At 38.9% G+C, this 26,538-nt stretch overlaps 1 protein-coding gene across 47 annotated transcripts in view; it reads right to left on the reverse strand.

Annotated features, from left to right (window-relative positions):
- The window catches only part of RBFOX2 (RNA binding fox-1 homolog 2), a 257,051-nt gene that overhangs the window by 56,919 nt on the left and 173,594 nt on the right, over nucleotides 1–26,538 (reverse strand). For all 47 annotated transcript variants that reach the window (XR_012494103.1, XR_012494102.1, XR_012494105.1 and 44 more), the window contains one exon: nucleotides 611–835. Coding sequence is in view for 43 of the 47 variants with exons in the window: in XM_074326289.1 (XP_074182390.1) it covers nucleotides 611–835 (225 nt within the window). In the remaining 4 variants the exon portion in view is untranslated. The remainder of the gene's footprint in view (nucleotides 1–610; nucleotides 836–26,538) is intronic.

The following is a 26,538-nucleotide window of genomic DNA, read 5'->3' on the forward strand; positions in this document are numbered from 1 at the left end:
ATAGGTTTTGCTTAAGCAACTGGATGAATTTAGTAACATAATTCTATACAGAGAGGACAGAAAACAAAAGGAAAAGGGGTCCTAGGATGCAGGCCTGGAGTACTGCAACACTGAAAAATTGAACAAAAAAAAAAAGGAACGAGCAAAAGAACTAAGAAAGAACTTCTAGTGCTTAAGAGGAGAATAGGGAGTTGTCACAAAAGCCAAGACACTAAGTCTTTCCAGGAGGAGGAAGGAGGCTGCGTGGGACGCTGCTGAGCAACTGTGTACGACGAGAACAGAGAAGGGACCAGGAGATTTTGCAAAACGCAAGTTCCCGGTGAAGTTGAAAAGAGCAGCACCCCTCTAAGTGTACCCTCACGTTTGCACTTACCTTCTTATACTGTCTGTTCCCCTTCTGGGCTGTAAACTCCTGGGTGGGGACTGCTGAGTTTTCATTCTAAGTCCTATCTTCTAATTACAACACTTAGAGTAGAATTGAAATTACATAAATGCTACGTAGAGTAATGTAAGTGCTAAGTTAATTCAAAGGGTTTCTGGTCGGATAATTACAGTGAAGATTTCCAAGACGACACCCAGCCTTCCACTTTCCATCTGCTAGTTCACATACCGTAAGAGACCCGTTCTGTGTGCTGGGTGAGTTGCTGCTCTGCTCCCCATGCGCCTGCGTACTTCCGTAGAGTGTCAGGTTATGCTCACTGGTCTGGCCGCCATAGTCCTGAGTGTGTGGCACTCCGTATTCTGTGGGGATTCCATTCTGCGGAGGTGGTGGAAACGGGATGGCAGTAAACGGCTGAACCATCGCGTCAGGAGTTGTTGTTGGCTCCTGGTTACCCTAAAAGAAACAGTGAGAGAGTGAGGAAAGAAGAACAAGTGACTTTAAATTCTTATTACATAACTATTTTTAAGGTGAGTATATAAAGTTTTCTGAATATTCTCTCACTGCTCAGGTAGAACACTTCCTGCCTCAGGACTGGGGAAAACATTGCTGTACATATACACACACACACACACATAGATGTATGTAGACACAAACACAGCCAACTTCAGTCAATTTGTGGTACCGGACAGGCCCATGACCATATGAAAGTTGACTGGTTACCAAAGGGTCAGAAATTTTCCTTTAAACCAAGTTTTAAAAAAATGCCAAGAAATTTCTCATATCAGATAATTACTAGTATTTTCTTTAGGACACTCTATTCCTTCAGTGATTCTTAGGGGAAAACAAATCAATTTCATTAAATCACAATTCACAGAAACAGGTAGAATGACATTACAAATTAAATTCTCCAAACCAGACAACACAGACCTCTAGATTTTAAGAGCATGGAGTTCAGGAGGAAGTATATTATTAAAAAATGAATCTTTGCATTTCAAGGTAGAGATTTATTTAAATCTTGTCTACTAGGTAAATAGTAATATTAAAAACACACATACACAAAAAAACCCCTCAACTTAGAAATTCTAGAAACAGACAAAAAATTGCCCAGACCAAAACACTTGAACGAGTTTTTCACAATTACTGCTAGCACTAGAGGCTAACAACATACACAATATCCGTTCCCAGCTGCTTACTTGGGATCCAGTGTGATATGTGAAATATCAATAAAGAATATGCAGTAACTACAGGAAACCATTAGAAGCTATTTTGGCTCCACAGCCCCTCTCCTACTTGTGTTCTGGCTTTAAGTTCAGATACAAAAGAGGTGTTTAAACTTGTGTAAGAGATTTGGCGAAGTCCTCCCTGCTCAACAACTGACCTCCTGACTTCCCATTTTACTCCATGAAAAGCAAAGCCATTATGTTACTGAAGACATACAAGTCTGCAAAGTCTTGGGCCACTGTCCTGGAAGTACTTGGCAGAGACGGCCAAATGCTTCAAAATGTTAGCACTTTGCAAAACTCCCTCCCACCCCATATTTTAGACACTAAATCATTAGGGATCAAAGAAAAATCTGGGTTATGTCTCTTGGTTTCCTCATAGTCATGAGCCATCACTTCCTTCAAACAAGGAAGTCATCATTCTTTCTTTCTCAGTCCCAATTTTCACCTCAATTCAAGAGCAGATTATGAGTTTGACCTCAAAGGCAAGGGAAACAAAAGCTAAAACAAACGAATGGGATTATATATATCAAACTAAAAAGTTTCTGCACAAGGTAGCCAGATGGCTCAGTTGGTTAGAGCATGAGCTCTGAACAGCAGGGTTGCTGGTTCGATTCCCACATGGGTCAGTGAGCTGCACCCTCCACAACTAGACTGAAGACAACGAGCTGCCACTGAGCTTCCAGAGGGGCAGCCTGATGGTTCAGTTGGTTAGAGTGTGAGCTCTCAACAAGGTTGCCGGTTCAATTCCCACATGGGATGGTGGGCTGCGCCCCCTGCAACTAAAAAGATTGAAAATGGCAACTGGACTTGGAGCTGAGCTGCGCCCTCCACAACTAGATTGAAGGACAACTACCTGGAGCTGATGGGCCCTCGAGAAACACACTGTCCTCCAATATTCCCCAATAAAATTTATATTAAAAAAAAGAAGCTTCTACATAGCAAAAGAAACTGACAAAATAGAGGCAACCAATCGAATGGAAGAAGATATTGCAAACAATGCCTTTGATAAGGGGCTAATAATTCAAAATATATAAGGAACTTACACAACTCAACAACAAAAAGCAATCCAATTAAAAAATGGGCAGAGGACCTGAAGTGACATTTCTCCAAAGAGGACATACAAATGGCCATTAAACATATGAAAAAATGCTCAACATCACTAATCATCAGAGAAATGCAAATAAAAACCACAATGAGATATCACCTCACCCCAGTCAGAATGGCTATCATCAACAAGACAAATAGTAACAAGTGTTGGAGAGGCTGTGGAGAAAAAGGACCCTCATACACTGTTGGTGGGAATGCAGACTGGTGCAGCCGCTATGGAAGGCAGTGTGGAGGTTCCTCAAAAAATTAAGAATAGAATTACCATATGACCCAGCAATCCCTCTCCTGGGTATATACCCCAAAAAATCTGAAAACATTTATCCGTAAAGATATATGTGCTCCGATGTTCACTGCAGCTTTATTTACTGTGACCAAGACACTGAAACAACCAGTGTCCTTTGATAGATGAATGGATAAAGAAGATGTGGTACATATACACAATGGAATACCACGCTGCCATAAGAAAAGATGAAATAGTGCCATTTGCAACAACATGGATAGATCTTGAGATTATTACGCTAAGCAAAATAAGTCAGACAGAAAAAGTCGAGAACCATATGACTTCACTGATATGTGGTATATTAAAGTGAAAACAACAAAGGAACAAGACAAGCAAACAAAGAAACAAAAACTCATAGACACAGACAATAGTTTAGTGGTTACTAGAGGGTAAGGGGGGAGGGGTGGTAGAAGAGGGTAAACAAGGTCCAATATATGTTGATAGAAGGAGAACTGACTCTGGGTGGTAAACACACAATGCTATATATAGATGATGTAGAACAGAACTGTACACTTGAAACCTATGTAACTTTACTAACCATTGTCACCACAATAAACTTTAATTAAAAAAAAAAAAAAAAAAGAGTGGATTCTCTACCTACGGAGAGCTGCAGGAAACTGAACTTTCAGCAGCATTTTCTAAACATCCCAGGCTTTCAACATTAACTCGATGGCCATTACTTTCATATTCTCCCAAACAAAATGAATCCAAAGCTGCAGAGAGATCTCACACTATTTTTAAAGGAAGGTTCAACCATCATTACAAAATAACACTCAGTTATTCTGCAAAAACTAAAACAGAACAAAGCTACAAAGGCTGTTATAAGTGGAGAAATAGATGATCGTGGATTGGAAAGCGTGATGTTCTTAAGAGGCCTGAGCACTTCAAATCCCACAAGCACCCGATCAGAATCTCAGCAGGTACTTGTGCAGAAATTGATCAAGTTGTTACGAAAATTTACATGAAATACAAAGGACCTAGAATAGGCAATTTTGAAAAAGAACAAAAATTGGAGGACTTACACCTGATTTCAAGACTTATTATAAAGCTATAGGAATCAAAACAGTGTGGTACTGGCTTACAGGTAGACAAAGAGAAGAATAAAATAGAAAAGAAACCAGAGACAGATACACGCACATACAATCTATATAAGGCATCGAATCAATTCAATGGGCGAAAGACAAGCCTTTTAAAAAACAGAAAAACTGAACATCCAGTGGAAACAATATAAACCGCACCTCTTATCCCATATATGCAAAAGTTAACAGACCTAAATATTAGGGCTAAAACTATAAAACTTAGAAAAACATAGGAAAATCTTCACAACTTCATAATAACAAAGGATTCTTGGAACACAAAAAACAAGAAGTCTTGAAGAAAAAACTGGACTTCATCAAAATTTGAACACTTCTGTTCTTTGAAAGGCACCGTTAAGATAATAAAAAGACAAGAAAGAGATCAGATAGTATTCACAATACATATATCTGAAAAAGGACACATACCCAGAATCTAGAAAGAACTGTTACAAAACATAATGCAAAGAACAAAGCATTTTTATAAATGGGCTAACGACTGACAACTTCCCACAGAAAGATGTACCAATGGGCAGAAAATACACGAATGGGTAGCTCAACATTGGTCACTAGGGATATGAAATTAAAACCGAACGAGATACCATTTTACACCAGAATGGCTAAAAGACAAAACTGCAAATGTTGACAAAGCTGTGGAACAATAAGAATTTTCATACATTGCTTATCAAAATGTCAAATGGTATATCCACTTTATAGAACTCTTTTGCAGTTTCATTTTTCTATAAAGTTAAAATACTCCTTACATATACCCAAAAGAAATAAAAGCGTATGTGTACAAAAACACTTGTATGAGAATGTTCATGGGAGCCTTATTCATAATAGCCCCAAGCTGAGATCAACCGTACTGAAATCAATAGGAGAACAGAAAAATAAATTGTGATCTATTCACAAAATGGGATGCTACACACACAGAAAGGAATGAACTTACAACATGGATGAATCCTAACAGCGTTGAATGAAAAGAAGCCAGACACACAAAAAAATACATACTGTGTAATTCCATTCATTTTAAGTATAAGAAAAATAATAGGAAAAACTAATCTATAGTAACAGAAATGAGAAAGTAGTTGTCTCTTTTCTGGGAGGTACCGTTGATTGAAATTCGATATTATGGAACATTCTAGGAAGACCGAAATGTTATGTATCTTGTTATGGATAGTGGTATCAAATAGTTAAAGTTCATTACACTGAACACTTGGCAAGTATGTTGTTATATGTTAATTATAACAAAAAATAAGATAATAAAAAAATCTGTTAAACTGAAATACTTGTCATTACTATTAAAAATCAGAGATAATTGTACCCATCGCTATTAATTCTAATATGTACAATAATAAAAATAAAATGGAGATAAACATAATAAGAAACAAGTTATCCTTATAAATAAGGCTATATACTTAGAAAAGCCAAAAGAATTAACTACAGACTAGTAGACCTAATAATAAAAATGTCAAATTTATACATAATAACTATTTTAAAACTAGCAGTAACCAGTTATTCAAAAGAGAAACAAAACTTATGTTATAATATAAAACATATACTACAAAACAAGACCTACATAATAGAAAGATATATTTTGTTTCTGGAGGAATATCTAATAAAAAAATGTTAATCCTTCCCAAAATAAAATATATACCTGATGTCTACAATCCAAAGCAAATAGTGTCTGGGGAAGGAAATAGGAATAAATACTTTTCTAATTTGTATATGAAAAACTACTAAGAAAGTTTGGAAAAGGAAAAACTATGAAGTAGGGCATGCTCTATTTTACATTAAAACTTGCCTTAAAACTACTGTGAGAATATATGAAGTTAAGAATACAACACTGATAATCCTAAAACAGATTCAAGTTTATATGGAAACTTAATAGAAGATAAAGGTACTATTTCAATTCAGTGGGGAAAAATGGTTTATTTATCATATGGTATTTGTAAGTTGGCTACCCGCAAGAAAGAAAATGAACCCCTCGGCTCATACTCCATCCCCCAAAATTCCAGAAGGTATAAGATCTAATATAACAACCAAAACTATAAAAAATATATATTTTTTTAAAGTTGGGAGTATAACTGGGGTGTGGAGAATTCTTAAGTGATATAGGTAACCAAAAGCCAGAAAGGAAAGAAAAAAAAAAGACAAATTTGGCTATGTAAGTTAGGAAGGAAAGAAGAAAGGGAGGGAGAAACAAGAGGCGGGGTGGGAATGGACTCCAAACTCAAAAGTAAAGCTAACTGGGGGGAAATATTTGCCAGAGGTAGGACACACACACTGGGTTTTATCATCACTAACGCAAGAGTAAGTTACCTAAATTGCTAAGAAAACACAACAGAAAAAGTAAACTGAATAATTTAGTTATTAATTGGTAAACTGAACAATTCACAAAAGATGAAATACAAATAGGCGATATGATAAAAATGTGTCATCTCAGTAATAAATGGAAATACATACTAACAGCAAAATCAGTGCAATTTTTTTAGCCATCAAGTCAAAAGAAACAAAAGACAGTTTTAGTGAGGTATAAGTGGCACACAATCAACTGTATCTATTTATTTACAGCGTACACCTTGGTAAGTTTGACATAGATACATGCACACATGTGAAATCACCAGTCAAAACATATCTATCCCCAATCCCCATGTTACCTGGTGCTCCTAATTATAAGCATGTGTTACTTGTGTGATAAAGCCTACAAAGCATTTTTAATATAAAAGAGAATGACAAGAAAGTGTAATCAATAAGAGGAAGTCAATACGCTGAGGCACTGAATTGTTGCTATTCTTAAGAAAGTGACAGTGACATTACTTAGTGATAAAGATTCATAACAGTCTTCCATTTTAAAGTTACACAGCATCAAATTTCAGCTGTCTTCAGTGTCCAAGAATCATTTCTACACGGTACCAAGGATTGCTTTACATAAAAGTCTTCCCTGTGTTTACTTCGTAGAAATGATGTTATGAAAAACTTTACACTTTTACCTATAGTTTTTCAGGGAAAAAGTCTATCTTCGTCATTCATCACTGTTTTAAGTTCTTTTCATGATCTCCAGGGTCAGGTATCATAGATGATTTCTGCGTAGCTACTCCGGGCGTTCTAAGAGGGAAATCAAAGAATTTTCTCCCTTCTCTTTGTAATTATTCAGGGCTCTGTTTCTTATTTTTCTACCTACCTACCTACCTACCTACCTACCTACCTACCTGAAGCATGCTGCTTCAGAAGCCCTCACAGGATTTACCGGCCTGAAGATGGATATGAACGAGAAAATTCGAATGCAGGTGGATTAGTAAGTGAAAGAGAACAGGAACTCCAAAAGCCTCCAGCTCCAGGCGTAAATATAACTTGTGGGACACAGGGAGAGTCCACTGAGCAAGGGTGGGTAACGGCTAAAGGACAGACACTTTCCAGTTAGGAATAATGGGACAAAGGGGACATCAGTGCTCTGCTTGGGCTCCTCTCCAGCCTCCTTGCTCCCCTCAGCCCCGAGGGAATGCCCCTCGGGCACACTAGTGCACACTAGTGACTCTCCCACAGGGGCAGTCCGGAGAAAGCTGGCTCCGTCAACCTAATAAACAATTAGCAGTGGGAGAGGGGGGAAGAAAGGTACAAACATCCTACAGGATCCACTTATAGACTTGGCACTACGTTTCAAAGAGACACAAGACAGGCAGAGGCGGAACTGTTTCCCGAAAAGAAGGGAAATGTAAACCTCGGTCAGGAGGTCAAGAAGAAATTCTTGGTAGATTATTTTGTTACTTACAGGAATTTTTTTTTTTAGCTTTGTTAAACAAAAACAAGCATTATATTTATCTACTATGGGAATGAAAGTGGGATAGGAGTGAGTTCACATTTTATCTTGTACACTGCAATGTCTGAAAATTTCCCCAAGTATTTATTATTATTAAAAATGTTACATGGTTGTCGATTTCTATTAAATTTCCAGGCCATATTCCAGAGTTATAAGTTCAGAAGAGAAATACTGTAGCCCCCAGACAAACTATGAGATAACAGTTCACGTGATTATTTCTAGTCAAGAATTTACCTCTGTACTTGCATGAAAATGTTTTATTTTTAATACCACAGTCTAAGCAGCTTAAGTATATCTCATCTGAGAAAATAAATTATTAATTAAACACCTACGCTGGGTCCATAACTGTGGCAGGTGCTGAAGGCATCAGAACAAAAGTTAGAAACATGCCTCTCAGGAGTTTACAGTCCCATTAGGGAGGTTACTGTCAATATGCAAAACTTCAATACAATTCAGAGCAATGTACCCGAATTGGTGACACAAAGTTTCACTATTGCCTCCTAAATACGTTCTAAAGTCCTCTAGACCCTCCCTTACCTGTGTTAGCAGCCTACATTTAATGAATGCTTGTTAAGTATCTAGCAATACACTAAGCACTTTACATAGTAATTCCTTCAATTCTCACAACCCTATAAAGTGGGTATTCCCATTCTTCTCCTTTTACAGATAAAAACTGACATTGGAAAAGGTTAAGCATCTTATCAAAAACCACTCAGCTAACAACTGGCCATGAGCGGGCAGACTCAGATCCCAATCGAAGCCAATTTTAAAGCAGGAGTTCCTGGTCACTACTCTATGGGGCATCTCCAGTGGTGTCTTCAGGCATTTTTCACTCTGGTCATATCATACACAAACCCCAACTCTAATTCTGTGTTGCAATGAATCTAGACTATTCAATACCCCTCAAATATGGTGCTTTCCCACTCCACAGCCAGACTACCACAGCAGGGATCAATGTTTCCCCATGCTGCATCCTCCATCAAGAATATTCATGTATAGGGCAGCCGGTTATCTCAGTGGTTAGAGCGCAGTGCTCACAACGCCAAGGTCACCGGTTCGATTCCCACATGGGCCAGTGAGCTGTGCCTTCCACAACTAGATTGAAAACGACGACTTGACTTGATGGGTCCTGGGAAAACATACTGTTTCCCAATATTCCCCAATAAAAATTTAAAAAAAAGAAAAAAGAATATTCATGTATATTATTAGCTGGCCATAAAGGATCAACTCAATCCCTCTCCATGAAGCTATATTCCTAGAAAGGAAATATGGTAGAAAGCAGCGGTCGGCACTTTTTCTGTAAAGGGCCAGATGGTAACATTTTAGGTCTTGCAGGTCGTGTGGTCTCTGAGGCAACTAGCTCTGCTGTCATAACACAAAAGCAGCCAGCCACAGGTGTCTTTTTCCTTCAAATCACATGTGGTAACGGAGGCGATACATGATCATACATAGCCTTCTGGTGTACGATGTGAAATATGCTAAATGTTTCAGTTCTAAATTCAAATATTTCATCACAGTAAACAGTTCCCGTCTAACAGGAAAAATGTGTAACCCAAGGACCAAGTCTCCCATCTTTTTATTGGTGTATTCCCTCACCCACAGCCATCTCGGAGCGCCAGCCAGTACCTACCTATGGGTGACTTCCAAACAGTTTTTAGTCTAACAGGTCCTTTCCCCCAAGCTTTCACGGGAGGTAGAGTCAAAAGAAGAAAGAGCATGAGCCGAAAAGACACACCTGACTTTAAATTCCATCTACCCCTCTTACCAGATATGGGCGAATGACTTACTGAGCCCTTTCTAGCCTGTTTCTTCATCTGCGAGATGGATTGCTTACGTCAGAGAGCTGCTGTGAGGATTAAATGAGGACAAGGGAAACTCACTAATGTGGTGCCAGCCTGCTCCCTAACTAGGTTTCTTTTTCTGCTTCCAATTCTTCCAGGGGCACATTTCCAACTCAAACCGGACCCTTTCACCCTCAGTGTCCCACTAACATTACAAAACAAACTCGGTTATGTCTAAAAAGTGACTTTATTGCCTTCTTGCCTTATTCCTTCGGATTGAGCTAACCATTTCCCCCCCAGTCAACTCAACTAGACTTGAAACCTCTCCTTTATCCTTTACGGTATCTTGCTCTATATATCAAGTGTCGTAATATCCTAATCAGTTAGACATTGATGACTGTAAGCACTGTTTTTGGTAAGTGAGGACTACCAAAAGCAAAACGGATTGACAGAGTCGTAGCTTCTGTGAAGGTAACAGCACGTGAGACGTGCTACGGGCAGGACAAGCAGAGCGAGGAGGAGGAAACGGCTTTCGCAACCGACTGGAGAAGACACCTGGGCCTGCACAAGCGCAGTGGGCAAAGGGAGTGGAGCCAGGGGTGCTGTGTGGTGGAATTGAAAGAATCTGACCGTCAGCCAGTGACAGGGAACAGGCAGAACAAGATGGTTTTTTAAAGATTTATAGCTGCAGACTCACTATTCAGGACTTATTAACCCACTCACCTTTGTCCATTCTTTAAAGAAGTTTTCTCGTTATTTACAAGTCCTACTGCTTGGGGTAAAGGAGCCTGTTTTGTTATTGTTTCTTAAGCACAGCCTCTGTTCCTACTTAATTATTCTGAGTATTATTTGAATCAATTATTTACTGATATTGAAGCATCTACAACATGCTACTTGTAGGCAGGGAGGGGAGACACAAGGGCAAAAATAAGACTTTGTTTTTGTAGGATCAAATTTAAAAGGTGGGAAGGGCATATAAAACTAATAATTACGTCAATGTTATTTGTGATACAAACAAAGCTAAGCATAAAGTATTCCAGGAGAACACAGAATGGCCCCAAATATAACTTGTCTTCATTTTCTTAGAATAATTAAAGTCTAAGTAAGCTCAGAAAGAGAAGGGTATTTTTGTTTGTTTATATCTTCTTATTTATTTTTCAACTTCATTCTAATTTTTTAATTTGATAATCCTGCATCCCATTTATATATCTAATCGGCTATTGTGTTGCTTCTAGTTAACAGACTGCAAATCGTGTCTTAAGAAAAGAAAAAACTATCCCAATTCCCATGTTACATCTATCATCACACTGGGTCACCAACAGAAATCGATTGATACCAATTTTATTTACATCGCCATACAAAGAATCACGTCGTTATTAGAGCACCTTTCAACTAGTTCATCACCACTGCCAATGTCACTAGTCATTTTCCTAATGCTGTAGATAAACGGAAATTCTCTAGCTTTATAATAGAAAGAAAATATTTTTGTCTTTCAGCATTTTATAAATTACGTCGTTTTTATCCCCTGGGATTTGCTTAGACAGGCTCCGATTTCAAACTCTATCTGTCTTTGGGTAAGAGTTTATAAAAAGCTTTCAGCTGAGAGTGCCTGCGGAAAAGCCCATCATGCTTCTCAGCTCTTGTACTAACAGCAGTGACTTCTGCCCAGGTATCTGTGACCCAAGGGAAAAAACCAGAGCTATGTAACTGTTATCACAGAAAGATAAGGACAGAACACTGGATTAAAAATGATCTAGAAGCAATTAAAGTAATTTTAAAAAACTATGTAGAAGAATGACAGACCAAGAAGAAAACCCAGAGAAATAAAACCGATGAATAAATGTGTAAAGACAGAATAACACCCATTTACTAGACAGAAAGTGAAATTCATTTTAGATTCCCAATTTACCTAAATACTTAAATTTAATAGTAGCAAAAGTAAATTAGATAAATGTATTTTGTCTTTCATAGTGAATATAAATTATATCCAGAGCCAAAAGATGTCAGACAATCTGTAGGTAAATTAGAAATTGGGAAGGAAAGCCTATACATGAAGTTTCCTCCGTGAAGTTAATCTCCAATTTTGACGTTCAGGTTGAATTCCAACAGTCCATTTCCACTTGGTTTTCTGTAACTTAGTTGATGACGCGGATGCCATAGCAGCTAACAAAACTAGACTTAATTATCATATGCTAATGATTATAGTAATAAAGCCAATCACCAACTGAAATGTTAAATGTAAGGGAAAACACTGTCTGATTCCAAGAAAGGAATCCAGGAACAAACACATCTATTCCTGCTGTGCAGTCTCACCAATAAGATCACACACACGCGCACTAACCCCACGCAGTACGGACCACTTCCACTATACCCAGCCCCGCACCCACAAACTCATCTTTTACCTGCTTCCTTGGAAGCAGAGATTCCTGTATTTTATTGTGCATAACAATCACTCTGGTTGTTAGAAATGTACATTTTTTAAAATCAAGATCCTTTCCCCACAGTCCATGATTCAGTGAGTTGGAGTAGGGCCCTGTACTCCAGGTATAGGTTGTATACGTACCACACTGAGAAGGACTGTTTTAGAGGCTTTTGGCTGAGCAGAATGAGAGAGGATGCCCAGAAGCATCTACATGCCTAGAAGGCAAAGATTAGGGAGGGAATAGGTCAAAAGAGGAAGAGGTTAGGGTCACAGTGGCCATAAACGTAAATTATCTGAAAGTAGAGGACTGCCTTTCTGTAGGGAACCCACACATGTAATTAAACACCAGTGTTTTCAAAAATGCAAACCTACTGAAATGCAAGTCTAACAATGAGTCCTTCTTTTAGCACAGGTAGGACTGAAGGACCAGGACCCAGCGTGTGAGTGTGCTACAGCCACGTGACGGAGACGCAGTGCAGGAAGGAATTAAGTGCAATCTTGAGCTCTTGCAACCAGACAATAAACACAGGTAAATCAGGAAATACAATATGCTTTACCTTCATGCTTAGAATAAAGCTAAGTTACAGGAGCTCATATATTCATATATGTAAATCTAAGGACAGATACAAATCACACACACACACACCTTTCAAATTACCCAGAGAAAGGCTAGCTCTACTTCTCCCCAGAGGCTGAGTTCTGCCATATCAAAGCAATGAATATTTAAACAGAAAAATAAATATTTCAGAACAAAGTCATTCAAACCAATAGTCTATTAGGTTAAAAATGACGAACCCTGCAACAGTCTTAATATCTCCAACCTCTTAAAAGCTCTTTCCCCCATATCTCTTTAAAGCAATATTTATAACCTCAAACATCCATCAGTCATGCCTTCCACCGGCAAAAAGAGACAAGAGATTCTAGGCCAGGTACCTGCTTCCTTGGAAATGGAAGGCCCTACACAAAATTAATAATTGGCTGTCTATTCTCCTCAATGTAACTGTTGATTTATACAATGCATGGATGATTATTCTTTTCCTCAATCCAACATTTCACTACAATTTATTCTTTATTTTGTCTTGATAGACAATTAAGTTTGCATTTTCTATATTAAAGTGGAACATCCTTGAACATGGCCATAACTCAGTTTCAGAATAAAACATCAGCAAGATTTTGTAGTGTCTCCTGAATCATAAAATTTGATTACTTAAATTTAATTATTCTTCATAGATTTTGCATTGGATGTTCTATTGTAAGTCCACTTCTTTAAAATGAACGATTCATACAATATACAATAGTAACAGACAAAACTTTCCCCTATACCTGTCCCAGAAAACTGCACTTTGTCTTGTCTGCAACCAGCTCCACGATGGTTTCTATTTCCTCTATTTGCTTCACAGGTGAAGCCCCTCAGTGGAGCAGGAAGTGAATCACACACGTCCTCATCACAGCTTCCTCACCAAGCCATAAGCACACAGTAGTTGATCTACAGAAAATGCTTAGTAAACTGAATTAACCAGGTAGTTCAATATCTGTTTCGAAAGTAGAAGGTCCGTAAAAAAGATAGACACCTTTCCCTCCAAAGCTTTAGGAGCTCTGCAGAAAGCTTAATATAGCATAATCATTCATAAATATTTGCCACAGAAAATGAGTAATTACAGTTCTATTAAATACATATACTATCAAAAAAAGGTGGCACGTGAGAGTCCGCATTATGTACTGTGGGAAATTTAAAAAAAAGATTCTGCTCTCACCCAGGCTGTCTCAAGAATCTTTCTTTTAATAGCTCTCCTTTCTTCTAACTTAACCTTAACCTAATCAATTTCCAAGCAGCTGTTAGAAAGATCATTCTAAAATAAATCTACATCAGATATTGTAAATTAATCCTCTTCATAAAAACCCTACACTCCTCAATGTCTGCAATCTCCAGCCCACACACCTTTATATGGAAGTCATGCACTTGCTTATTTCACCTATTCAGCTTCAGTTCCTGCCATCAAATATTTATTGAGTACCTATCATGTGTTAGATACTTTGTTCTAGATGCTGAGGAAACAACAGTAATTAAAAAGACAAGGTTCCTGCCCTATGGAGTTTGCATTCTAGAAAGGAGAGGCAAATAAGAAACAGGCAAGCAAAACAAGAAATAGATGGTGTGCTATGGACAAAAGTAAAGCAAGAAAGAGAATCCAGAAGTACAGGGGTTGGTTGGAGGGACAGAGGCCCGCTATTTGATACGGGTGGTCAGGGAAGGTAACGTGAGGAAAGCCTAAAGAAATTCAGGGAGCAGGCCGTGCGTCTACCTGGGGGAAGAGCGTGCCACACAAAAGGAGCACAAATGCAAAGGCTCATAAAACACATGCTCCGCTTAATCTAGGAACTAGGAACAAGGAGGCCCACGGGACTGGACTGGCATAACCAGGAACAGAGTGGCAGGAGATGGAGAAAGGTGGCAGTGCGGAAAGAGCGACGTCAGGGAGAAATCTTGTGAAGATTAAGGCCACTGCATGGATTTGCGCTTTTCCTCTCCAGTGAGAGTTCTGAGCAGAGAAGAGCTATGGTCAGACTTAGGTTTTAAGCGGATCCCTCAGCACAGGCAGAAGCAGGCAGACCAGTTAGGAGGCCATCACAATAACCTCACTGAGGGATGACAGGGGCGCGGCCCAGGTGGCACTCTTATGTGTATCAAATCCTGGAAGACTCCTTACGCTGCTTCACCCTCCACTTTCTTTGCACCTCTATCCTTTCTGCTTCGAAAGCCTTTCTCCTTGCTACCCATCTGGCTAACGCATACATACTCTTTAGTATCTAACTTGATCACCTACTGCTCTCTGAGCTTTCTGACTCACCCAAATAGAGAAACGTGATTCCCTCCTGGTACCCACACTCGAACCTAATTCTTTATTATAATACTTCTATTGCAATTATTTGCTTACACATCACTTGCCTCTGCAGAACATGGACCCTGGATGGCCGGCCACTCTGCACAGGGAAACAATGAGATGAGAAAAGGCAGACAGAGTGATCTGTTAGAAGGACACTACAAACGCTGAAGGGACCCGCAGACTGAATCTGAACGACAGCAGAGGCAGAAGGAAGGAGATTAGGAGGTAAGTGCTAGAGACCATCCCAAGGTAGTCAGCAGAGCCTGGCCACGGCGTGGGGAGGGGTAGGACACTCCTAGATTTCAGCCCTGGGGACTGTCTGATGATGTCGAGCGAGGCAAGAAAGGGTGGGAAAGGAGACAGGATCAACTGGACAAGTCCAATTAAAAAATTATCCTGATATAAACTGCTAATTAGATTTTATCTTTCCATATTTGAAGTTCACTTTTTTTCCCAAATGCATTCTAAAAGATCTCTGATATTTATTTCTAGGGTGTTTTTGGTAACTTATTTTCCCCTTTTAAATTTACTTTTCATTTTTAGCAAATTAATTTATGCAAACGACAAAACAAATGGGTAAAAGAGCTTGTGATAAAAAAGCATCATTCCCCTCCCCTTCCCTTAGTCAGCCCTCTTGGGAGTGACCTTCATTTAATAGTTTCTTAAAAGACAGAGGTTCCAAGGCCAGAGGCGGCCACTGGGTTAGTGACTCTTCTCACCTTTCCATGCTTAGATGACATGTCATTCCGCAGTTCTATGAACACAGAACGTAAGACCTGGCCTTCCTGAGACAGGCCACTGAAGGGGTCAGGGACGCTAACTGCTTGTATAGCAAACTGACCAAAGGGGTTGGAGCAGGAGATGAGAGGAAACCAGTAGGAGATGAGAGAAACATACCTCTCTCCACACTCCCTGTGGACGGACTGGGCAGCAGAGCAATAATTCTACACAACCTCTCTGAAGACTTCTACTGACACCAGGCAATCAGCTCTGGTTTTCACTCCCCTTCCCTTCCCGCTGCTTTCCTGAGATTATAGGCCCCAATAAAGTATCAGCAGGTGAGATTTTCTCTCAGGCTCTGTTTTCTAGGGAATGTGGGCTAAGGAAATCATCTGTCTTATCTTTTGTATTCTCCATCTTTGCATCTTAAAGCTCTACCTTTTGGGAGATACTTCAGCTTGATTTTTCTATCCTTCTATGGCATGTTTTCTTTCGACAATCACATTCTCAATCTCTAACTTTCTCATTTTCACGTTCTCAAATTGCTCCCTTTTCATTACACCCAGTACTGATTTTATGAATGTATTATCTTCCTGAATCTGACTATATTAGTCAGAATGCTTCTTTAAACTCTCCTCTGTTCCCTAGACAGTCTGTTTCCCTTAGGGTCAGGTTTTCTTTCGGTTTCTTCTGAGATCTTTCTGCTAAAAGTTTTTCTCAGATGCCCTGGTGACCCAGGTATGAGGACTTGGTTAGCTGGGGTGGGATTCCTCTGCTGTTGTACAAGTAAGTCTGTTTTCTGATTAGGTCTCTCCCTGGAATTAAAATTCTGACTGGGAACTCAGTATGAGATAAGGAAAAGCCTGGTAACTGGCAAGCTTCGTTTTCACGGAAGCTGCGAGGAAAAGAGTGGCATGACCTCTTCTCACATCCCCCAAAAATATCAGACTAAAGGAAGGGGTACCATTATCTAATACAAAAAGAATTAAATTTCCCCAAACATTTTGACCCAATTCTTTGGAGCCAAACAATTTTGGCTTTTTATTTGTTTTTCTTTTTTTAATGTTGGAGAAAGCGGGCAGCACAGTAGGTTCTGGCTACTTCCTTTGGGAAGGGGTTCGAAAGGCTGCAGCAACGCCAAGCAGTTGAGTTATCCCCTAGCAAGTGCACACAGAACTGCTGTTTTCTAGCCCATCTTCACTCCTGCTCGGAGCCCAGACACACTTCGCGGGTCTTGCTGGGCAGACTGGCTGCCACACCACTAGCAGCCTCCTTGTACTAATTGTCAGGCTTTACTTTCGCCTCCATTTCATCCACCAGGTGGTTCCCATTTGCTTTAACTTTTCCAGAAATTTATTTAACTCTCTTGTTTATTGGTAATATCACCCTTCACCCTTTTCTATTTGCTATTACAGGCTGATTTCTTTTGGTACTTCGGTTCCGTTATTTCAGTGGATCTGACAAGAGACAAGCAAAAGTATCTATCATCTTGACTCAAAAGTCGTGATTTTCTTTTTTCTGCAAAAGATTTCAACCATAAGTAAGCGCCAGAATTCCGGGGTCCTTTTCAATTTTGAGAAAGGACCGAGTTAATGAACTTCTATGTTTCTTTAAAATAATCCTTTAACAACACTAAGATTTATTAAAAGCAAATTGGAGAAGCTTGAAGGAAAATGTAAAGTGTTTACTACAATTCTTCGAACAGCCCTTGTACTTAATGCTTTAATACATTAGACACATTTTGATTACAGGAAGCAAAGCAAGAGAGAGAAGTATCAGAACTAAATGTGTCTATAAATTGTGGTCCAAGTGCCATCGACAAGTACACCCAGCGCTGTGTGGTAACCATGATTCTACGGCCTGACAAATACAAAAGACTTTCAAGGGTCTAATCACTCTCAGAAAACAAAACAAAACAGAAATCAAGTATTTACCAATTAGAATGCCTAACTCTTCACCTCCCTCCGTCTTCCCGAATGCAGGGGCGGCTGTGGCCAAGACCAGAAGGCAGTCTAAAGGGAGAACCCCCCCCCCCCCCCCCCCCCCCGTACCCCATTGATCTCTAACACAGGGATCAATAAGGCCCGGCCCGGACTGTGACCCTTCGGGCAGGAATGGCAATGAAATATAAACTAGTGACTGCAATATTTAATCCTTTATCACAATGAGACAAACCTAAAAAAAGAAATTGAAGTCCTACGCTGGAAGAAGTCTTCAAAAGCTATCATAAATAAGCTGTTATTACTGAACAAGAAATAACAGACTAAGGGAAGATCTTGTCTAACTTAAGAAAGGTGGCACAAGACAATTGGGAACGGAGATCTAAAACCAGCTCCTACAGCACCAAAAAGTTGTTTACAATTTAATGGCTGCTTACTCACAAAGCATTCCCGGATTTCACGCCACATTTCCTACCTTTCCATGTCAAGTCAAATGCTCAACAAACAAAAACAAAAAATATCTTCAAGCACACCTTAAAAAAAAAAATCTAAAGGCATATCTATTTCTTCTTCCCACTTACAATCTTCCACACCTAGAACTTCATGACTCTCTCGTTATCACAAAGCTTCATTCAAGAATAACTTTCCAGCAAAGAATGCCCAAGATACATGATTTTTACTTATTTTAAGGTGCTCTCTCTCAGGAATGAGGAGCACACGGATTTTATATTTTAGGCTCTATAAATTAAACATCTTTTGTTTAATTTTTTGTTCCTAGGAGGATGTTCTGAAGGTAGAAAAGAATAGCAGACGGAGACCAAGGCAGACTAGCTGCAGCTCTGCCATTACCTTGCTACGTGACCTTGGACAACTTCACTTCCTCTCTGGATCTGGATCCTGATTTGTAAAATAAAGGTCACTCTAGCTCTAAGAATCTACGATTCTGTGATTAAAGAGGCCTTACCAAAGGGGCAGCATACAGTGAAAAGGAAGAAACATTCGGTATATCACCATGTGAAACTAAGTATTTTCTTCTGTAGCAGAAACAGTCAATCAACAAGACGCCATGAAGCTGTTCATCTGGTCCCCTGCCAAAAATGGCTAAGAGCTACTCTAAGCAGCCAATCCTTGCATTTCTCCCCTAACCCTGTAGAAATGTTCTCACAAGAAATACTAAACCATTGAGCTGTAAAACCTCTGTGCTAAGATAAAATTTCAGGAAACTAAAGTTGTGTATAGAACAGTCAAATCGATCAATTCTGCACTTATCCCAGAAGAACTGAAAGCTCCAAGAAAATTAGCAGACATTTCTCAAGGTTTTGGCTATAGGTGAGTTACAGGGATTATTCTTATGTAAAGAAAAAGTTAAATAAATATGATGGCCTGTACTCTTCATACTATACTTAATGCAATGGCTAACACCCAAAAAAGGGGTAGAAATAGCACAAAGTCGGGAATAAGATAAACATGGATTCAAACCCAGGCTTTGTCATACCTCATTTTTTGTTGTTGTGATCTGTAAAGTGAGAAGGCTAGCTACCTAATGGGTTATCTGTAAGAATTCACTGAGACCATGTATACAAAATTATTCGCTTCTGGCTTAAAAAAAAAAGTGGTAGAGATAATATTCATCATTATCGTGAAGGAACAAGAAAAAAGGGCAAGAGTATACATAGTCCCCAACATAAGACCTAACAGCTGAGTTATAACCGTAAAGTTCTTGTTGTTTCCCCCCCACACACACATAAACAGTCACATCAATACAAACACAAGGGGGAAATCACCATCTTCTTTCTAAAGTAGTGTATTAAGCCAAACAAACCACATACATTCCCAGTTTCTTAAAAATGTCTCCAGATTCCTCAAGGAAGAAAAGTTTAAAGCATATACTTGGATAAACTTTTGGTCACAGCCGCTATGCTAAGAAATAATAGTCAGGCAACCATTTTAACTGAAGTTAAGAAAGCTCTAAACAGTGCCATCCACATTCTTTAATACTTTTAATGATCATCATTTTCACAGTCCAAAGTACCCCCATCTTCTACACTGTTTATGTGAACAAACAGTACTCTGATTTTTCTCCTTCCTTATTCTGATAGCATTGAAATAATAGGTTATCTATTGGAGGAAAGGGTCTTTTTTCCTTTTCCACAACACACTACAAATCATGCTGAACTACAAAAACATGGAAACCTGACTTTCCCTGTGATCTTGTCCATGTATTTTTGTTAAAGAACTATTTTTACCTTTAATATGATCAGTCCTAGGCTCCCTAAAACTATTCTCCCACTGAAGCTCATTCAATACTCAAGAATCTGGTTCTAGATGCAGATACCGTGTTTCCCCGAAAATAAGACCGAGCTGGACAATCAGCTCTAATGTGTCTTCTGGAGCAAAAATTAATATGACTCGGTATTATATCACATTATTTTATATTATACCTGGTCTTATAGTAAAATAAGACTCGGTATTATATTATATTATATTATATTATATTATATTATATTATATTATATTATATTATATATTATGCTATATTACCCGGTCTTATATTATAGTAAAATAAGACTGGGCCTTATATTAATTTTTGCTCCAAAAGACGCATTAGAGCTGATTGCCCGGCTAGGTCTTATTTTCAGGGAAACGCTATAACGTCTTACAGAACTGAACTCCCACACAAAACAATACATGCCAGGGCCTTTCCTCTCACTTTTTCCACCTCACACTTTTCAAACTATTTCTTTCTTCATTTGAACTTCTAATGGTATTTTATTGACATTATATTTATGTAATTTATCACATTCCAACATGTATTTTATTTATTTATGCATCTTATGCATTCCACTCCTTGAAATTACTGTTCAGCTGATTTTCATTCATGTATTAGGAATATATTAAATGAGATACCACTTAATTTTCATTTAAAAGTAAGTGGTCTCCCTTCCACTTCCAATCAAGATGGAGTAACAAGGACCATATTGATCTTGCCATCTCAAACAACTAAAAAATCAGAATGAAATACATGCAACCACAGCACTCAAGACACTGTATAGTAGACAACGCAGGACAGTGAGCCGAGACAGGAGACAACTCAGGTGACCTTTGTAACTGCCCCAGCCGACTGCTTGGGGCAAGTTCCCAGGCTGTGACACAGAGAGAGGGAAGCCCAGCAGAGCCTGGTGGTCTCCATGAGTTGAGACCATCAAGCTGGGAGTCTAGAGAAGCCAAGACAGCTAGAGTTCACAGGGAAGAGTAAAGCTGCCGAGGGAGAGAACACTGAACTACAGAGGGTTCCCCTCAAGTACCCAGTTAAGCAATGGACACTGCATGTACGTGAGGAACTACCTGAGGCTCAAGGAAAGACCACCTGACAGAGTTGGAGGGAATAATGTTAGGAGCTCACCCAGTGCCAGGAATAGAGCCTGTTCCCAACAATGAGTGAGAAAACCTGATAATTTAAGGAGCATCAGTTAGGGTACTAAGAAGTCTTGTGTCAACAGTAGGGGAAAATTAATCAGAGACTAAACAGAGCTTGGGTTATATCTAACAAAACCTAAAAATGAGACGTGAAAGGATCGAACTCTTTCAGCTCAAGAATACGTATAGAAAAGGTAAAATTTGGGTGGCCAGATGGCTCAGTTGGTTAGAATGCGAGCTCTGAACAACAGGGTTGCTGGTTCGATTCCCACATGGGCCAGTGAGCTGTGCCCTCCACAACTAGATTGAAGACAATGAGCTGCCACTGAGCTTCTGGAAGGGCGGCCTGATGGCTCAGTTGGTTAGAGTGTGAGCTCTCAACAACAAGGTTACCGGTTCAATTCCCACATGGGATGGTGGGCTGCGCTCCCTGCAACTAAAGATTGAAAACGGCAACTAGACTTGGAGCTGAGCTGCGCTCTCCACAACTAGATTGAAGGACGACTTGGAACTGATGGGCCCTGGAGAAACACACTGTTCCCCAATATGCCCCAATAAAATTTATATATATATAAAAAAAAGTAGCACGCAAAGAATCTAACTGTTGGTTATTTTGAGTGGAAGGAAAGGAGAAAGGGAGATGGCTGTACTTCATATACCACACTTGGTATACTCACCATAATTTGCAAACCTTAAGATTTTATTGTCACCTTTCCACAGTTGTTAGGGTCATGCTCTTCTTGACTACTTTCCTGACTTCCCAGGAGGCTAAAGCTCCTATGCCACTTACCCACATGCTATCTTCTGGGTATACACAGCCTTCCAATGGAACGTCTACAAGAGATTTATGTGTTCTCCAAATAGCTGTGTACTCCCAAATCCTTGTTTCTTCTAGCCAAATAAAGCATCCATTTCCAAAAGTACATTATATTTTAAGTATTAACTGATTTAAGTTAGCACTAGGATATGTGCGATTACTCAATTATCCTGTTTTGCATTTCAAAAAGAGGACTCTGTCAAAGCATTAACATGCATTTAAGTTGAACCTTTAAGGCAAGAAATTAATCATGTGGGAGAAAGAGGTATTCTGGCCCAAAGTAATAATACATGAAAAATAATATATAAGAAAAGTATGAAAAACAAGAAGGTATAAAATATGGCATATCTGGGGAATTGCAAACAGTTCAGATTTGGGGATAGGGTGGAGGGAGAAAAGAAGTGAGAAAATGGGAAGAATCCTTCTATTTTCTTGGGCAAGAAATGAAAGAGCAGGTCAGGGGTTTCACTCTGATCCAAGGTTTCACAGAGATCCAAGATGAACTCAGTTAAGTCAAAACTCTGTTTCTATCACCAAGCTATACGGGAAAACCTTCCCTATGCTAAAAAAATAGGAGGACCTCGTCCCTTTAAGTCAGAGGCTGGCAAACTACGGCAGCTGGTCCATCACCTGGTACAACCTGAAAGCTAAGCATGGTTTTTCCATTTTTAAATAGTTGAAAAAAAATTCAAAAGAAGAATATTTTGTGATACATGGGAATTATATGAAATTCAAATTCCAGTGTCCATAAATAAAGTTCCACTGGGACACAAACACCCCCATTCATCGATACATCATTCCACTTCTTCCATGCCAGCAGCAGAGCTGAGCATTTGTGACAGAGACAGCATGGCCTGCAAAGCCAAAAATATTTACTATCTAGCCATTAACAGAAAAAACTTGTGGATCTCTTCTCTGAGTTAAGAATTTTTCAAAATCTCACCCCCTTCACTTAAGTTCCAGTTTGTCTCTTCAAAACTTGTTACAAGAGATCTCATAATCAATTAGATAAAAGAATATAATAATATTTGTGGATATAAAAATATTCTTTTATAATTTCATAAAATTATTGATTTATATTACCATATTATCCTGTAATTCTGAATGAATTAGGGATCTCGTTATGATTTTAAGTTACAATTTTAAAAACTGTACTTCCTTTTGTTAGTAGCAGTCTAGCTATACCTATTTCCTAAACCATTAATTTGAAAAGACATGTTATTGTAATATTCTGAAACTGAATGCCTTCTGAAAAAATTCAAGAGGCATGATGAAAAGAATAAATATCCCAAAGTAAGCTAATCTAACAATATTTCTATGGTATTTGATTTATAATAAGTATTATTAAGTCAGAGTATTTTTTATGGGTTTAATTAAATTTTTTTGTTGTATTTTACTTCTATTCTCAATAATGTTTTATTGTTGCTACTGATTTAAAAGACCATTAATTCCCAATTTTGGTTTTTCAACACTTTTTGATACAATTTCAAGATCTCAAGGGAAGTGATCAAATTTACTTTTGCTGATTTTCAATATGTTATTTGTTGGTCCACCTGAAACCTTTGAAACACTATTTCTAAAAAATAAGTTTAAACATGAAATTTGTGTTAGGTAACCTTTGAGTGGTCTGGGCAAAACTCAGAGGTTGAAAGACAGGTAGATTCTTGCCAACCAGCTGACAGCAGACTTTATAATGAAGTATTCTGCTTAAGAGTTGAGGGCAATAGCCCCTTATTTTTCAAGTTATAAATTGCTGACAACACTACATGATCAATAAGCTTTGAAAACCGAGTAAAGTCAAACATGTTGTCAAAAAACCCATACTTATAACATAGATATATTTAATAATACTCATAACGGATATTTTACTTAATTAGATATAAATGACAATTCATATGAATTGACCTTATTAGTCCAGGACAGTAAGACTCTGGAAACCACATGTTTTCATATCTACGAGGAATAATTCAAGGAAGTAGATAAGATGAGCCAAGAGAACAGAAGATTAAAGGGAACACTTAGCCATTATCTTCAAATATTTGGTTTTTATGAAGACGATTAAACTATTGTGTGATTCCGGATGACAGAACTAGGGAGAGTGAGAAGACAATAATGAAAACAGATTTTTAGATCACCATATGGAAAACGTTTCTACTTTTTAATGGCCAACAATAGAACTATTTATCTTATGAGGCTGGTAGCATAATGGAAGAGTGTACAAGTTTAGAATTAAATTGATCTCAAGTTTGAAATGTATCTGTCTGTATCCAGAGCCATCAGGTTGCTTGACCTCTCAAATCCCAGTCTAACGTATGAGAAAAAAATAGGAAAAACACCATCAACCTTAAAAGGTGACTGATAAGTGATATATGAGACAAACATAATTGTTAAGTATGTAAATGGGATTTTTATGTAAAATTGGTGCAAAGCAGGTATGCAAAATAAAAAGTTATTACAATAACAGTCATTATTCATGGTGGTCAAGAAGAGGGAAGCTGGAGCCAAACTCCTCAGGTTTAAATGCAGGGGTTGCAACCTTGGGCAAAAGTAACCTCTCTCTACTCCTGTTTCCTAATTTCTACTGTATGGACATTAAATAGTACTTATAAGGTTGCTGAAGGAATAAATGACTTTATATTAGGCATTGGCAATAGTGCCTATTGCATAATATGTACTCTGCAATTACCTATTATTATGATTATGTGATAGTACAATACTGAATTAATTTTATTCAATAGCGAATTCCTTTATTTCAAGTATTCCATCAAAGGGTTGTGTAAGTCAGAGATGAGGATTCCAGAAGTGAATCAGAGTCTCAGCTAAATCAATGTATTCACACATTCAACAAATATTTACTGAATATGCATGTAATACCTACAAGAGGCATTGAGTACAGCAATAAAGCGTACAGATTCCCAAGCCAGTGTGTGGATATGAACCCTCACATCTCTGAGTATAATAGCTATATATACTTGGGCAAGTTACCTAACCAATACATGCCTTAGTTTCCTCTTTTGCACTATAGGATAACTGTAGAGTTGAGAGGACTCAATGAGTGAATGTAGGTAAAGTACTTAGAACAGTACCTGATAACCATATATAAGAATTAGCTAGTTAGCTACTATTCTGACTGCATTCCAGACACAATTCTAGACACCAGGAATATAACCGACTGCTGAAAAGGTCCCTCACCTCACAAGTGTTATATTCTTTGGTGGAGAAGGGGCACAGATAACAAACAAACATGTAACAAGTTATATACGCACTAAAATCAGTGATAAGTGAAGAAAAAGCACGGTCGGGGCTAGGGAATGACTGGAGAGTTCCGATGAGATAGGAAGGTCAAAGGAGAGCTCCCCTTTGAGAAACCATGTGGGTGTCTGAAGGAAGAGCATTGTGGGCTGAGAAACAGAAGGAAAGGCCCTGAGCAGGAGGATGCACGCGTGTTAAGGGAACAGCAAAGAGACCAGTGTCACTGGAGCAAAACATGGGAAGAGAAGGGCAGCAGGAGGGCAGGCTGCACAGCCAGCCAGGTTCCTGATCATGTGAGCAGGGCCCGAGAGCCTGGAGTAAAGGACAAGGGATTTTATTCTGAGCCTGAAGGGAAACAATTATTATAGAAGGGGCGACAAACCCAGACCTCCATTTTCAATGATTCACTCTCGCAGTGACCTCTAATGAATTATTCGACGCCAAGGTTTCCTGAATTTCATCACTTATAGTAAGTAAGAGAGGAACAGTCAAGCATCTGGGAAATGGAAATAATGTAGTGGTGGCAGACCGCAGCTCTCTGCATGCGTAGGGGAGGCTGAGCATGGAGCCCAAGAGCAGAGTCACTACGTTCAAAACAACAAAGCATTCATTGGCTGCAGGGGAGCATCCGTTTGTTGTTAGATTTCACATGTGAAGTGCTGTGAGGAAATATTCAAGAAAGATTTGACAGTCATTTTGGAATGTTGGGGCAAAAAAACAAAGAGCGAGGAATTATGACTCCAGAAGGCAATGCTGGAGATACAAAACAAAGTCAGATTCCAGAGAGGAAGAGTCCGCGAGAGGGAGCGGCTGGTGGGCAGCGGGGGCTGTGTCATCACTGTGGTTCCTGCTGAAGACCTGTCTGAATCATTATCACACACAGAGGTCCAAGAAACAACCCCAGGTAAGGAGCTCCGTGAACACAAGTTAAAATGTGAGCACTCCGTCAGCCAAAAGTCAAAAGAGAGGTTAAATTGTTTCCACATGGCAATCTGTATAGATACGAGTTCTAAAATTTTCAGGTTAGAACAGAAAACGGGAGACGCAAAACCAGGACTTCCGGCTCTGCCCCAGCACCCGGGAGGGGTGAGGCGTGTCACTCACCTTTCAACATGGAGACATCCTTTGTAGCATTACAAACTTGAACAGCAGCTGGTCAAACCCTAAGCTTACCTAGTCTCAATTACAAAACTAAGGAAAAAGATAAAGGAAAAAATCAAGAAAGGGAAGGGGGCAGAAAAGGGTGTGTGCTTGGGGTGGGGAGGGTGAATGGGAAGAAAAACCATTTAATGAGTCAAAATTGCTCAGCTCTAATCGCATTTATGGAATTCTGGGTATCTTTTCAGGAAAGCTAAGTGATTTTTAGAATAGCAGTATTTTTCAAGAGTCAGTCTTGGTCTTGGCAAGGAAATGGTTATA

The sequence above is a fragment of the Rhinolophus sinicus genome, linkage group LG02 (genome assembly GCF_036562045.2).
Source record: "Rhinolophus sinicus isolate RSC01 linkage group LG02, ASM3656204v1, whole genome shotgun sequence".
Taxonomy (NCBI): Eukaryota; Metazoa; Chordata; class Mammalia; order Chiroptera; family Rhinolophidae; genus Rhinolophus; species Rhinolophus sinicus.